The 14,514-nt window shown below is 41.0% G+C and overlaps 1 protein-coding gene across 3 annotated transcripts; it reads right to left on the minus strand.

The window, feature by feature from the left end:
- Positions 1–1,480: 1,480 nt before the first annotated feature.
- znf217 (zinc finger protein 217) lies at positions 1,481–9,270 on the minus strand. Of its 3 annotated transcripts, none has more exons than XM_041856601.2 (6): positions 8,991–9,270; positions 6,126–7,568; positions 5,821–5,946; positions 4,143–5,594; positions 3,840–3,951; positions 1,481–3,737 (listed from the first exon to the last, which is right to left on the minus strand). In XM_041856601.2, the coding sequence occupies exons 2-5, from the start codon at positions 7,426–7,428 to the stop codon at positions 3,851–3,853; spliced, it is 2,982 nt and encodes a 993-aa protein (XP_041712535.1). In that variant the 5' UTR covers positions 7,429–7,568; positions 8,991–9,270; the 3' UTR covers positions 1,481–3,737; positions 3,840–3,850. The 3 variants fall into 3 exon arrangements, with proteins under 3 accessions (XP_041712535.1, XP_041712534.1, XP_041712536.1); XM_041856600.2 differs by having other exon boundaries at positions 8,857–9,270; XM_041856602.2 differs by lacking the exon at positions 3,840–3,951 and having other exon boundaries at positions 8,857–9,270.
- Positions 9,271–14,514: the final 5,244 nt, after the last annotated feature.

Raw genomic sequence — 14,514 nt, forward strand, 5'->3', positions numbered from 1 at the left:
AAAGCAAAAACATGTTAGAAATGTTTGCAAATTTATAAAAAGAAAAAAAACGGAAATATCACATTTACATAACTATTCAGACCCTTTACACAGTACTTTGTTGAAGCACCTTTGGCAGCGATTACAGCCTCAAGTCTTCTTGGGTATGACGCTACAAGCTTGGCACACCTGTATTTGGGGAGTTTCTCCCATTATTTTCGGCAGATCCTCTCAAGCTCTGTCAGGTTGGGTGGGAAGCGTCGCTGCACAGCTATTTTCAGGTCTCTCCAGAGATGTTCGATTGGGTTCAAGTCTGGGCTCTGGCTGGGCCACTCAAGGACATTCAGAGACTTGTCCCGAAGCCACTCCTGCGTGGTCTTGGCTGTGTGCTTAGGGCCGTTGTCCTGCTGGAGCAGGTTTTCATCAAGGATCGCTCTGTACTTTGCTCTGTTCATATTTCCCTCGATCCGGACTAGAATCCCAGTCCCTGCTGCTGAAAAACATCCCCACAGCATGTTGCTGCCACCACCATGCTTCACTGTAGGGATGGTGCCAGGTTTCCTCCAGACGTGACGCTTGGCATTCAGGCCAAAGAGTTCAATCTTGGTTTCATCAGACCAGAGAATCTTGTTTCTCAGGGTCTGAGAGTCTTTAGGTGCCTTTTGGCAAACTCCAAGCGGGCTGTCATGTGCCTTTTACTGAGGTGTGGCTTCCGTCTTGAACTCTGGAGCTCTGTCAGAGTGACCATCGGGTTCTTGGTCACTTCTCTGACCAAGGCCCTTCTCTCCCGATTGCTCAGTTTGGCCGGGCGGCCAGCTCTAGGAAGAGTCTTGGTGGTTCCAAACTTCTTCCATTTAAGAATGATGGAGGCCACTGTGTTCTTGGGGACCTTCAATGCTGCAGACATTTTTTGGCACCCTTCCCCAGATCTGTGCCTTGACACAATCATGTCTCGGAGCTCTACGGACAATTCCTTCGACCTCATGGCTTGGTTTTTGCTCTGACATGCACTGTCAACTGTGGGACCTTATATAGACAGGTGTGTGCCTTTCCAAATCATGTCCAATCAATGGAATTTATCACATGGACTCCAATCAAGTTGTAGAAACATCCCAAGGATGATCAATGGAAACAGGATGCACCTGAGCTCAATTTCAAGTCTCATAGCAAAGGGTCTGAATACTTATGTAAATAACTTATTTCTGTTTTTAAAACATTTGCAAAAATGTCTAAAAACCAGTTTTCACTTCGTCATTATGGGGTACTCTGTGTAGATTGATGAGGACATTTCTTTATTTAAATCAATTTTAGAATAAGGCTGTAACGTAACAAAATGTGGAAAAAGTCAAGGGGTCTGAATACTTTCCGAATGCACTGTACCTCAATCTGACAGATACAACCCATTGATTATAAGCAAATGTACAACCGTATTACCATAGGAATACACCACCAATCTACACAGATGTGGACACAGTTACGTTTAGTGATTGACAAAAATGTGTCCTTCATGTCCCTTTTATTACAAAATGCCACCCTGCATCACCATCAAATGCTATTATCATTATCAACGTCAACAATATAAACCTGACCTTACAACACAGAGACAAATCAAAGATCTGCAGCTAAGCATTCCTGCACCAGTCTACCAGAATGTGTCGCCACAGAACCACCACCTGCCTGTGTGTTGCTAGACTCTTTAAGTTTGTATACACTGCCCTCTGGTGTTCACCTACAGTTAATACATTTTCCATACATTGAATGAACCAAAGTACAGGCTTGTGGACTAAGATGTAACTGAAAATATGGTAAATACTTTACACAATTTCTTTATTGTGCAAAGATTAAACAAATACACTATTCTCATTGAAACAATTACAAAAATGGAATACATTTTCAAAAATGTCAAATGATTTGTAAATAAATGTGTGACATTTTACCAAAATGTTTCATTTCTGCAAAGACCGAAGGTCTGAGTGTGAATTGGGTCCCTCTACTCTCGTTTACAACAACTGCAACAATTGCCTTTGATCTAAGTCAAAAGACCACGAAAACAAATGAGATCACAACATTGAAAAGTACAAACTGAAAAACAAAAAAATGCATGTATTGACATGGCCACAATTTATTAGGCTTCCGTACGCCAAACGTGGAAATCATATCAAGTACTGTATAGGCAGACATAGCATCTGTATAGGCAGACATAGAATCGTTGCATGAGTAACTTCAACCAAACAGGTAAAGTCCAGAATCGGTCACAAGAATTACCGAATACCTAAACCAAACTTAAATGTTAATAACATAACTTAACACCATGCTAATAATGACAGCAGGACAGGGGAAATCAGTACATTTCAGCACCTTGTCTATTTCCAGTGATCAGAGATGAAAACAAAATCAGACTTGAAAACTATTTTAGATTGACAAGTTGTTTCAAAGGTTACATAAACAGGAAGGTGGTAGGCCTTTAGTAAGACTTGAAAACCTACCTGTAGACATTTTCAAAGTAAACAAAAAACGATTATAACACTACTCGTCTATGCCCCAAATGTAATTGACTATTATATTGTAATGGTCGTACAAACGTTAAACGATATTTAACTTTTTACATGTAGAAAACAAAAACAAATTAACAGAAATAAATAAAACACCCAAAAATGTATACCAGCAAAAATATGAAATAACAGAAGTCTGATGTATCCACATTGCTTGAAAATATCAGAACGCTTTCTACATAATGTGCATTAATTTGTAATAGTTAATGCAAAAATTAAGTTGAAGCGTATCAGAGCCCAAATCAAATTGAGGTCTGAAACCTGAGACTGTTTTTTCTTCAGAGTGTACAATGTTTTGAGCTATTCCTTCAGTGAGCCTTCCACTCTCCCTGACTTACATACAGTATCAAGACGTAGTAAAACAGAGCTTCAGAGAAACCAGTTACAAAGCAGGCAGCCAAGTTAACAAAACCTGATGCAAAAGACTCAATAACAATCTCAAGATCCTGCATAGCATGAGCATACTACACAAAAAGTAGAATCCCTCAGGAATTCTGTTGATATTTGGTCCATGTTTTACCACTGTTTTAGAATAGTGGGTTTTGAGGAATCTATAGACGGAACAGAACCAGCAGCCTTTTCTACATACATTTAACAGAATATCTGGTAGCAGGAATCCCTGGCTTCAGGCTCTGATCATAATGTTTATCCAGGGAAACTACTACTGAGAGGCACATCAGATATTTTACTCTCAACTCTCCAAAATGCATTGGCTCAATAGTAGAAATGATAGCTACAGCAGCATCATATCGTCACAAAAATAACTGACTACTTGAGCGTCAACAGTCCCTAAACTGACTTTGAGGTAACATACATCAACATACAGATTGTTACTATAGCTTGTTTTGTAAACCAAGACGTCAAGCTGTATGTCAGATAAAACCCTACCCAACATCAGTGCTTTGACAAATACATAGCCCTTTGATTGCTGACTTATACAATCAGACAGAGCAGCATATTAACAAACAAAAAGGTAATTTATCCTCCGAACACTTAAAATAAATGTTTTATCTAGTGCAACCAATACCAATATGATATTCAAACAGTCATTCTTCAATACATACAAACTGTAAACTCGGTTGGTATTGGATCGATGTGTATGTACAGATCACAGTTGGGGTGGGTCATCTATGGGTTAAGCCTTTCCTCCAGCTAAGCTCTCAAAAGAAGATGGTGGCAGCATGAAGTTCTCAGCGTACTTCAAACCTATGGAAGGCGATAAAATATATTATATTATCCGAACACAAAACTTAAAGACAGGCATAGTTACTTACGTGGCCGGTGAAGTCAACCAAAATAATAGCCTACCATTAGAACAGCTAAGTACTTTTGTCAGAGGGCCCACTGTGTTCACTACTGATGGGGCTGGAATAGGCTCTCCTCTGTAGCATACTAGCTGGGTAGAGTGATTGCCTACTCCCTAGGAAAAGGAGAAGGACAATCTTAGGAGTAGCCCCAAAGTAATGTTTGATATAAATCGTAATAGTGACAATATTTGATATAGCTTTTCAACTCTAAGATGGAACCCCATGACATTTGCAACTACACTAACATGAAAATGGTATGAATGAATTTCACATTTATAGAAAATATAAATATTTTCGCTCATACCTCTTGGGTTGGTCAGCGCTCCATGACTGGGGTTAGCCACGGTGGGGTGGTAGAGGGAGGCCAGGTCACTGGGGGTGTAGGAGCGGAGGATGTTGATCATATTCCAGTCCGTCTCCATACTGCTGCTGGTTGCAGAGGCTGGAGGGTTGGACGCTTTGCCCGGGGCATAGGCCTGAGGCCTGCTGTTAGAGAGAGCGGTTCCTTGTGACGACAAGGAGTTTTTCACTTGGGGTCTCCCGGAGTTCAGCAGTCTGTTGTACTCGGTCCTAAAGCTAGACGTCTCAACAGTGTCCGTTTCCCTTCCGGGAAGCACTGAGTACCTCGGTCTCTTGCTGGTGGGTTCACCACCGAAGTCCATCGGGGGCAGACTACCGAACCGGCTGGAGAGGCACAGTTTAGCAGTGTTGGAGGGCCATACCACGCCGTTCCAGTTTCTGCCTGGGCCGCTGCTTACGCTCTGTCCGCTCAGCCCTCTGCTGTCCGAGGGGCTCTGCCTCGGTCTGTCCACTACAGACCAGTTATCTTTTCTACCGCTGGTGTTGGATTGTTCAGCTGGATCTGTAAACCTGGACTGGCCCTGACTGGTGCGATGCTCCATCATCATCCTGTACCGCTGAGTGTCCAGGGCCATCTCCCTCTGTGGTGGTTCGCTGGTCTGGGACCGTTTAGGCCCATGAGGAGAGTCGGTAGGGTGGGTCTTCCCTGCAGATTTTCCAGGAGGCTGGGGGGTTGGGGATTTGGTCCGCCGAGGGTGTCTTCTGTCAATAGGAGGCAGCGGGGGGACATCTTTTCCCTCTAGGGCAGGGGGGCAGCCAGTGTAACGCTTCTGTTTAAGACTTCTGTTCTTCTTGGTTGTGTCCGACTTCTCCTTGTGAACCAGCTTCTTGTGCATGAGCAGGACCTCTGGGTACAGAGTGCTAAAGGCACAGGACGAACAGACATTTGAAAACAATGCGTTCCTTGGTATTAGGGTGGCGGAGATGGAGAATGACACTTTTAAGGACAAATTTAATGGAGCCTCAATGCCCTTGTCTATCTCCTTTCCTTCCATCTTCAGGTTAACAGGTACAGGGCGTTTTATGTGTGCTTCATCAGCAAAAGAGGAGTTAGCATCCGTAGTAATCAATTTCCCATTCTCAGCATTCACTTGAGCAAGTGGGCTGGCAAGCTTGCCACCAATGCTATTAAATCTATCCTCTGGTTTTACATTGGCACGAGGTTTGGTTGCTAGTCTGACATTGGGAGTCTGCCATAGTTTGGACCTGTTGGGGACCTGTTTGTCTTGTCTGTTTCTGGGGAATTCTTTCAAAATGGGAGTTGGCACGGATACCACAGGCTTATTAGGGATGTCAGTGTAAGGTTTGTCCTTGTGACGTCTATCCAAGTGATATCTCAGTGAGGTTTTCTGGGCTGCAGCATAGTCACAGTATATACATTTGTATGGTTTTTCACCTGAAAAGACAAACATGTAATTACATAAGCATAATATGGACCAAACAGCAAATAGTCTTCAGATTGATCAAATGCTGAAATCATTACATACAGCACAAGTAAGCCAATCCAACTTCATGTTAAACCTTAAAGACAAATATAGGCTATTCATCTCAACTCGCATTTCCCAATTGTGCAGCCTATTTCTTAATCATAATCAGGCTTCCCAGTATTACATAAGGTTTACCTGTATGCGTCCTGAGGTGAATGTTGAGGTAATAGCTGGAACGGAATGTCTTGCCACAGTAACTACATTCCCTGGAGGACGCAAGATGTTTCACCTTCATTCGATCAAAGCCATCTTCACTTTTATCTGTAGAGGAAGCAAAAACAGGAGATTAGTCATGTGAAGAAATCAAATAGCCTACTTACAAAAACTTGTGTGAAGCAAGTGCATTTGCACAGTCTGCAAATGAACAGCAGAGGAAGCCATTGTAAACAAATCGACATTTAAATAAATCCACCTTTGCTTAACATTAAGTTGATGCATACCTGAATAGAAGGCATATCCCTGTGCTCCCACCTCCGACCCGTCTTCAGACCCCTCCTCTCTGGGGGACCCTGCTCTGGAGAGCTTGCCATCAATGGAGGTGGTGGGGCTCTCCCCCTCGCCCCTCTCCCTCTTGTGCACCCTGGAGTGGAGAACAAGCTGGTGGTACGTCCTGAACGTCCTCCCACAGTCCTCACAGTGCGTCGGCTTATCATTTCGACTTGACTTCTGATCAGGCTCTGGTGATTGAATCTCTTCTGTAGTCTGTCTGGATTTCAGATCTCTACTGAAGTTTTCTTTAACACGCTTGTTGTCGCCTCCTTGGCCTTCTGACCAGATATTTGTCAGTTCTTCTTTATCTGAGCCAGAGTCCTCATTGTCAGAGCTGTTGTCTTGGCTTAGGCCTATGTCTTTAGCCACACTTGGACCAACTGCTACCTTTCCCTTTGTGGCAAGTTGCCAGGCCTGGTAAGTGTTGTACGGGTCTAGTTGAGCAATCCATCTGGAGGATCTCTCTGGTGTCATACTACTTTTCTCAGATAGGGGGCGAAGGTTGAGGCCCTGTAAAAAACCTTCTTGACTGAGGGGATATTCCAGTCCATCATTTTCTCTGTCTTCATCAGCCTCTGATTCTTTACGATGTACTTTACTGTGTTCCACCAAACTGTCTTTATCGGGGAAAAAGAATCCACAGGTAAAGCACATTTTGTAAGGCGTGATTACAGCCTCTGGGACTTGGTCTTGGATGACTTCATTGATAATAATTGGACCGTCCAGGTTCTGCTGGGCCTTTGTCTTATGGAACCTGATATGGTTCCTGAGAAACCAGGGTTCCTTGAACCGCCGGCCACAAAGGTTACAGTGAAAAGTGAAACAGTCCTTGTGTGTCCGCATGTGGCTCTCCAGCTCGTTGGCGTCCTCTGTGGCCCGATCACACACAACGCAGCTAAACACCTCCACCTCCTTTACAGATGGCAAACTGGGTTTGGACCTGGCCCTCTCACCTGGGATCAAGTACTCGGCCTCCACACGCAAAACGGCTGGTTCGAACAGTGTTGTGGGGTGCTGGGTCAGGACGTGTGGGCCCAGGTCATCTTGGTGTGTGAAGGTCTGGTCACAAAACATGCAGTCAAGGGCTTCCAGCAGGCTTTCCTCAGGCTGAGGCTCAGCCTTGTCAGTGATGTTACTGTGAGGGGTCATGCTGGAGCCAGCCCCTGGCATGCTAGCACCACTACTAATGTTTAGACTGTCTTGTCCAAGTCCATCTGGACTTTCCACATATGGCAACAATGGGTGAGTTGGCATTTCCTCCTAAAAAGTTGTGCAATTGATCTATATACTTGAGTATTCTATTAGTAAGGAGTTACTGGATGACGTTCCTGAATATCATTGTGGAATATTATCAGTGAATCATTCAGGGGAGTTAGGGCTTAATAAATAGATTCCTGTAGAAGAAACATGGAAGAAATAGATGATATCATCATGGCAAGGTGAATTGGCCTAAGACTTCTAAAAGGCACCAAGATGACTCAAATAAAACAGAAGTTCTCATATTGAAACTAGATATGAGACTATAAACTTCCTAGCATGATAAACTAGTGTGAAGAATACATAATTTTACTGCAGGTGGCTACATATTTAACATCATTCAACAGTTTGCTATTATTGCATGACTGGCAAAGCCTTGGCTTGGTTATATATTTTTAGCAGTTTGATAAAATGTGGAATAACTGGACAAACTAGTTGATACATGACTACATAGTTAAAATGATGATATTGCATAAACAGTTTGATAGTATCTACAAACAGCAGGTAAATTACTGGTAATTCAATGTCCTATTTTGGTTTCCACTTCTGAGTAAATGTATTCTGACCTAGCAGAATATGTTCATTCTTTGTTCAACAAGCCAGTGTTGGCAATCAGTTAAAGTTGTAGACCGTTTCATAAGGAAGTTACAAGTGCCATCCTCCATGATGAGAAAATAAACTCATCCTAAAATATTTGGCTTCTCTGTGTGACCCATCCCAGTCAACCACCTATTTTTTTTTAAATAAGATACAGTTCTGCTAGTCATAGTTATTCAAACCGGTCTCCAATTTGTTCTCGAGCGATTATTGTTCTCCAACGAATGCAACGTGATAAAAACAAAACAAATGATGCACTGGTCGCGTTAATCCAACGGTTATGAATCTGTAATGCATGCCAAATTAGATGGCTAATATGTGAAATCTTAACGTTAGCTATAGCTATTCATATATCACAACCAAAAAGATAAATCTTGCATATCATGGCTTTTCTATTGGTGATACATTTGGATATACCTTGCTATAATTGAATAATACAGACACTAACGTTAACGTTATCACTTTTGTAACTCGTTTTGCTAGCTAGGCGGCTAGCTACATCCTGCTTACTAGCACTAGCTAGTTAAACTAACGTTTGCTAACCACTGTGATACTCAGATGATCTGAAGCATTGGGACAGCGGTTTCCTATCAAACATTGCAAAGTTCTGCCAGTTAGCTAGCTGGCTAACGTTAGCTAGCTAAACACGCTAGTTCCTAATTTAGCAGGAGCAAAGACATCGCTAACAATTTCTGGACTCAAACATAGCTAATAAAACAGTCATCCAAATGAACCATAATTTGAGTTCACCTTCAGAAATACTTAGCTAGCAATCAATACTGGTACACTGATGTTTGTTTCAGATAAAACTGTAACACGAAAACTCACCAATATCTACCAATTCAAGCTTTCCATGTAAACTTTCGATTAATCGAAAATAGTTATCTAGCTAGTTGTGAAATAAACTGCGTGTTATGCCCTATCGCCAAACTAGTTCAAGAATAGTAGCTACTATAGTTCACCTTGCTACAATTGTTTGTCGGTCATATTGTTCTTTTTCAATGCTTGCATCCTCACTGTGCAGCTGTTGAATTCTGAAGCGCGCTCTTAACGAATCCGGGAGCGATGTAGCGCGTGCACTTCACAGCCCGAGAAGCTAGACAGGGACAGTCACGTGGTCGAAACTTTTTATGAAGTAAATTATTCTAATCTAAAGAATAAACAATGGTTTAATATGCTATTTCTCAAGGTCTCCGCTGTCATGTGGGACGCACAAAGGGGACGCACAACGTGAGACGCACAAAAATGTATCTCTTACGAAAGCAAGGTTACAGAACGTCTGTAGATATAAGGCCTGTCCAACAAAAGACAATAACAAATGTAATCATTGCAATGACGTTTGTGTCATGGGATGATTAGTCAGCTATTGATTTGGTCTGAGAGTTAAGAGGATAGCCCAAGATAAGATAATGAATTGGCTAGTGTGACTATTCTGTATAAGACTAAGGTATGGGCTAGTACAAATTTGTTTGTATCCTACATAATTTCCATTTGAGACAGCCACAGTTAGTTAGCAACTAGGCCTAAATAAAATAGCAATGTTTTAGCAACTCTTTGTGATAAGCAAAATTCTCAACGCCATGTTGACTACCTTTTACATGTCTCTCACTCCACTTCCCATTGCAACAGAACAGAGCACCATTTGGGGAGGGGGGATGGGGACCTAAAACTCAGCTACATGTGGGATGATGTGCTATGTAGGAGCAGGTCATTGTGCTTTTCAAGCATTGAATGATAGCCCTATAGCTTTGCCTTTAAAAAACAAAACAAATTATCACTGAAAAGGTAATTTGACTATTCAACCTTTTGCCTTTTTCTTATTTGTGACATTAGTTTGAATGTTTAGCTCAAAGGAATAAGTGGTTTATAATTAAGCAATAAGGCCAGAGGGGGTTTGGTAAATGGCCAAAATACCACGGCTAAGGGCTGTTCTTATGCATGACGCAATATGGAGTGCCTGGAAACAGCCCTTATCAGTGGTATATTGGCCATATGCCACAAACCCCCCGAGGTGCCTTATTGCTATTATAAACTGGCTACCACAAACCCCAGAGGTGCGTTATTGCTATTATAAACTGGTTACCAACATAAATATAACAGTAAACAAGTCTTTTTGCATCACACCCGTGGTATATTGTCTGATATACCACAGCTTTCAACCAATCAGCCTCCAGGACCCAAACTAACCAGTTTATAATCCATAACATATTATTATATTATTATTATTATTATTATTATAACACACCATAGCCTACAATACAACAAATAAATACACCTACGGGATCTACCGAATGGAAAATGAAATGAATATCCATTCAAGCTATACAAAGTTGATGGATAAATGTATTTACTCATAGAGAGTGTAAAGTCAAGACCAATACTTTATTCTTTCTTAGTACAGCTGATCACATTTCCTCTTCTTTTCGTCAGAGTACTTGCATGTCAAAGCAACGGCTTCACCCCTCCCCCACCCCAGCTCCTCTGACAGCTGGCAGTAGCATAGATCTCATTGTATTTCTCCTCTCAATCATTATGCCATTGACTACTCCGAAAAATCTATTCACAATTTGCTTTTTCACATAAATGATGTACTAATCCTCCTTTACCTCATGAATAGGTCAACTTGCCCTTGTGGATTTTGTGAGGGCTCAAGAAAGTCAGGAAAGCTAACTAATAACAATCACACTGTCTTTGGATGTTGGATGTTAAGTCCACCCCACCCCACCCCTCCTCCTTCTACTAGCATAGATAAACAACACTTGAGTGATTACGGTTCTATGTTACAGTTTTGTTAGTTTCAGATACTTTGACTTGATGATTAATGAACAAAGAGATCTAGATCTTTTTACTTGCATTCCTGGTTAGAAACAAATATTACATCAAATAATTATATAGAATAGAACAATTATATGAATTATAGGATCTCTATGTTTTACATTGGCTTGATACTGTCCACAAAATAGACATTGGGATAAAAATGTTCAATGAAGAAAGCATTCATCACACCCTCCTAAACCATTTGAAATGCCTTTTTTTCTATTCTGAATGGTTTAAGGAATACATTACAGTGCAGTAATCATTGGGAGAGAAACCCATCCCCAGCTGTCGAGGGTGATGAAGAACAGTGAACAAATCCACATCGACCGCTGTCAGCAGGCATTTGCCAAAACATCTCCAGCAACTGGCTGGAACATTGCCATGGATCTCCATCCAGCCTGTATAATGAACACAGAAAGAACACAGAACACAAGTTGGGTGATAGTGTGGAGAACCACCACAGCCAATTGGGACATGTCCAACTCCCGCTGTGATCTACAGAGCAGGTTAAGAACATGTCCTTAGGAAGTGTACTCTGAGTGACAACATTTTGATGTCTCAAAAGTCCACCAGGCTTGTGTCAGAAACGTGAATTTAGGCTACATAACACAGCTATGTCAGAATGAAAAACTATTCAGAAAAAACATTCACAGAGCAGTCATTTATTTCTGCCACTGTTGATACATGAATAGTGTGTGTTAACAGCCAAATAGATTTGAAACGTCTCATTTCTATATTCAAATTAAGTTTTTGATCATAGTTTCATGTGATCATTGCTTTATCTATTTGACCTATGCAAATGTCTTGAACTGAACATATGGCCAAGGAGGGAATTCTATTCTATCCTTCACCAACAGGTTGCTTATTGTTGAATGAAGTAGCAATACTGTACCTTTTTTACTTTAATTGTATGAAACAACATTAGGGAGTTGCTTGCTCTTTTTAGCCTTTTTTATATCCTTGCTTAATCCTGAGTTCCTGTCATACAAATAAGTCTAGAATGTTAATCAAAGGCACCACATGTCACGTGACACGCACTGTGTCCTCCCGCTCATTTCCATTGTTCCCTAGCCACAAAGGCTTTGTGAAAAGCTAGCAATCTGGAATGGCAGTATTATGTCTGAGAATCATTTAACGGTCTCAACATGAAATAGCATTTGGTCCTGGTGCAAAACTTGTTGCTTACAGGTTGTATTGTCCAATGATCCTAACAAAAAAAATATACCAAGCATAAAAAGTTGCTCTCTTTAGTCAATAATTTAGGGGACAATAGAGCACACTGTCTGCCTCTGGCTTGAGTTGCAAAAAGACACAAAATAGCATATGCCAACATCCTATTGGCAAAATGAAAGAAATAATAGACATGATTGTTTTTATTTACAGACATTTAGAATAGAATATAATATAATAGAATAGAATAGAATAACCTCCATTTTCCCAGAGGGAATTTCAATTTATTGTTGGTACAATGTTGGAGCTAATATCAGCCTCTGTTTTACAAAAGAAGAAAACAAAACAAATTGTATTATAGACTTGGTGAGAGTGGTGTGCATATAATCTTTTAGCATATTAGCAAAACAAATAATGATTTTGTATTCAGCTCACAGCACTAATATGTGATGGAGGGATGGGTGCATGGGTGAGTTCCTGCTAACAGACTATGCATGTAGAATTGTTTTTGTCTGCATGTGCCAGGAGCAGCTGACTGCATTGTTCCCTTCCAGACTCAGGGATCAGCTTCCTTTATGATCATACCGATGTCGGATCTTAATTTGATCACCCTGTTGCAGGATAACTTTACTGCAATGCAGGAAATGTAAAACTTGTAGTGTAATTGAGGTTTAAAAAGGCTTCTGAAGTTTGTTATTTTCACTTTGAAATTTCAGACTTGATTTTCCCTTAGCAAAATAGATCAACCCCTACAAAAATCTCCATTAATTATAATCCACTTAATAATTCACATTTCTTGTTGTTGCAGGATTATTGTCCTGCTTTAGCAAACTGGCTCAAATTAAGATTCTACGTCTGTAGTGCTGCTCCATCTGAAAGACACTGATAATACTGTATATAATCCCTCTGTTAACCCAGATGGTCATGATCAGTTCTCTATAGCTGTTTTCATCATAAATTGTAAGGCTATCAGAAGGATAATTATTTTTACAACATAAGGTACGAGAGTTGTAGTTTGATATTCTAAACTGGTCAAGATTAGTTAAATTAGTCATCTGCTTGATAGAGAATAGTTTTATTGTGTTGACTGCCCTCTTGTGGCAGAAATGTTAATGCATTAATGGATTGGCTGTTCGGAAATACAATTATTATTTCCTGTATTGCTGTAAAGACCCCAAACACATTATGAATGCCATGTATGTTATCGTCATGGGAATACAGACCTTGGATTGATGACTTTAGATCTTCAAAGCCAGAAAGAAAACGTAATATGGTATATGTCAAAGAGAATGCATCCCATAGATTAACACTATTAAATATTGGGAGAGTTATTACACATCATGAGCTATAACGTCAACAACACTCTAAACAATGTGGTTAGCCATGTCCTCCCAGTTCCCTCAAACCAGGAAGATCAGTGACTCAACTCAAAAGACTGTGACAATAACACACCCTCCGGTGCCACACCTCCATAGAGCAACTCTGTGTATCTACATCTGAATACTATACATCCACATTATGCTCAATAATATATAATAAATAATATATGCCATTTAGCACACTTATCCAAAGCGACTTACAGTCATACGTGCATGCATGCACATACAATCATGCAATGGCCTGCTGATATATACTCTTGACAATGCAGTATATTAATACTTAGTTTAACATCGTCTGGTGGTTGGAAATTGCCATTAACCTGCTATTAGGAGGCCTGGGAATAAGTTGAGTCTTCCTTGGTCCTTGTAATGTGATCCCCCATGCCTCCCTGTAGACATGCTGCTGCAGAGCAGAGCAGTACAGCGCTGCACGGCCATGACACACATTAGTGTTGACAGTAGGCCTCCCCAGTTCCCATAGGCCTCCCAGGCAGCCCACTGTTCCCTTGGCTTGGCCCTCCTACCCCCTCTGGGTCCTCTGGTTTGTGTGCTGCATTCATTCACACACTCACACGTATTGTCCTGTGATGAACTGAAGCAGCATGTTCATAGATCAGCTCCTCTGAGGAATATTTACAGGAATTATTTGGGTTAAATCTTCCTATTCCACACTATTTCATAGTTAGGTGTTTACCACCATCAGCCTTCCTGCTTACTGTAGAAGCACCTCAACATTGACGGAGTGTAAGAGCATTACAGTATAGTGGAATATTGATTCACTACACTCTCTGACAAAAGGGTAGAAACATTTTTGGTTCCTGGTAGAACTCTTTCGGGTTCCATGTAGAAGCCTCTGTGGAAAGGGTTTTACATGGAACTCAAAAGGGTTCTACCTCGAACCAGAAAGGGTTCTCCGAATGGTTCTCCTATGGGGATAGCCTAATAAGCCTTTAAGGTTCTAGATAGCACCTTTTTTCTAAGAGTATATTCATGAATGAGTATGAGTGAGCAAAACTGTTCCATATCTGACATTATACATATTCAAGAGTGTGTACAGTATGTACTGCCACAAAGGTGGAGTCACAGTAAGTTCAGATGTATCAGTTTATGCATGATCAAA

This window comes from Coregonus clupeaformis, chromosome 30 (genome assembly GCF_020615455.1).
Source record: "Coregonus clupeaformis isolate EN_2021a chromosome 30, ASM2061545v1, whole genome shotgun sequence".
Lineage (NCBI taxonomy): Eukaryota > Metazoa > Chordata > Actinopteri > Salmoniformes > Salmonidae > Coregonus > Coregonus clupeaformis.

Excerpts from the sequence above, each read along its gene's own strand:
- znf217 (XM_041856601.2), bottom strand. The coding sequence starts at position 7,428 with ATGCCAACTCACCCATTGTTGCCATATGTGGAAAGTCCAGATGGACTT. Across the intron at positions 5,595-5,820 it reads TCACCTCAGGACGCATACAG|GTGAAAAACCATACAAATGT; the intron begins GTAAACCTTATG and ends TTGTCTTTTCAG. Across the intron at positions 3,952-4,142 it reads AGCGCTGACCAACCCAAGAG|GGAGTAGGCAATCACTCTAC; the intron begins GTATGAGCGAAA and ends TCCTTTTCCTAG.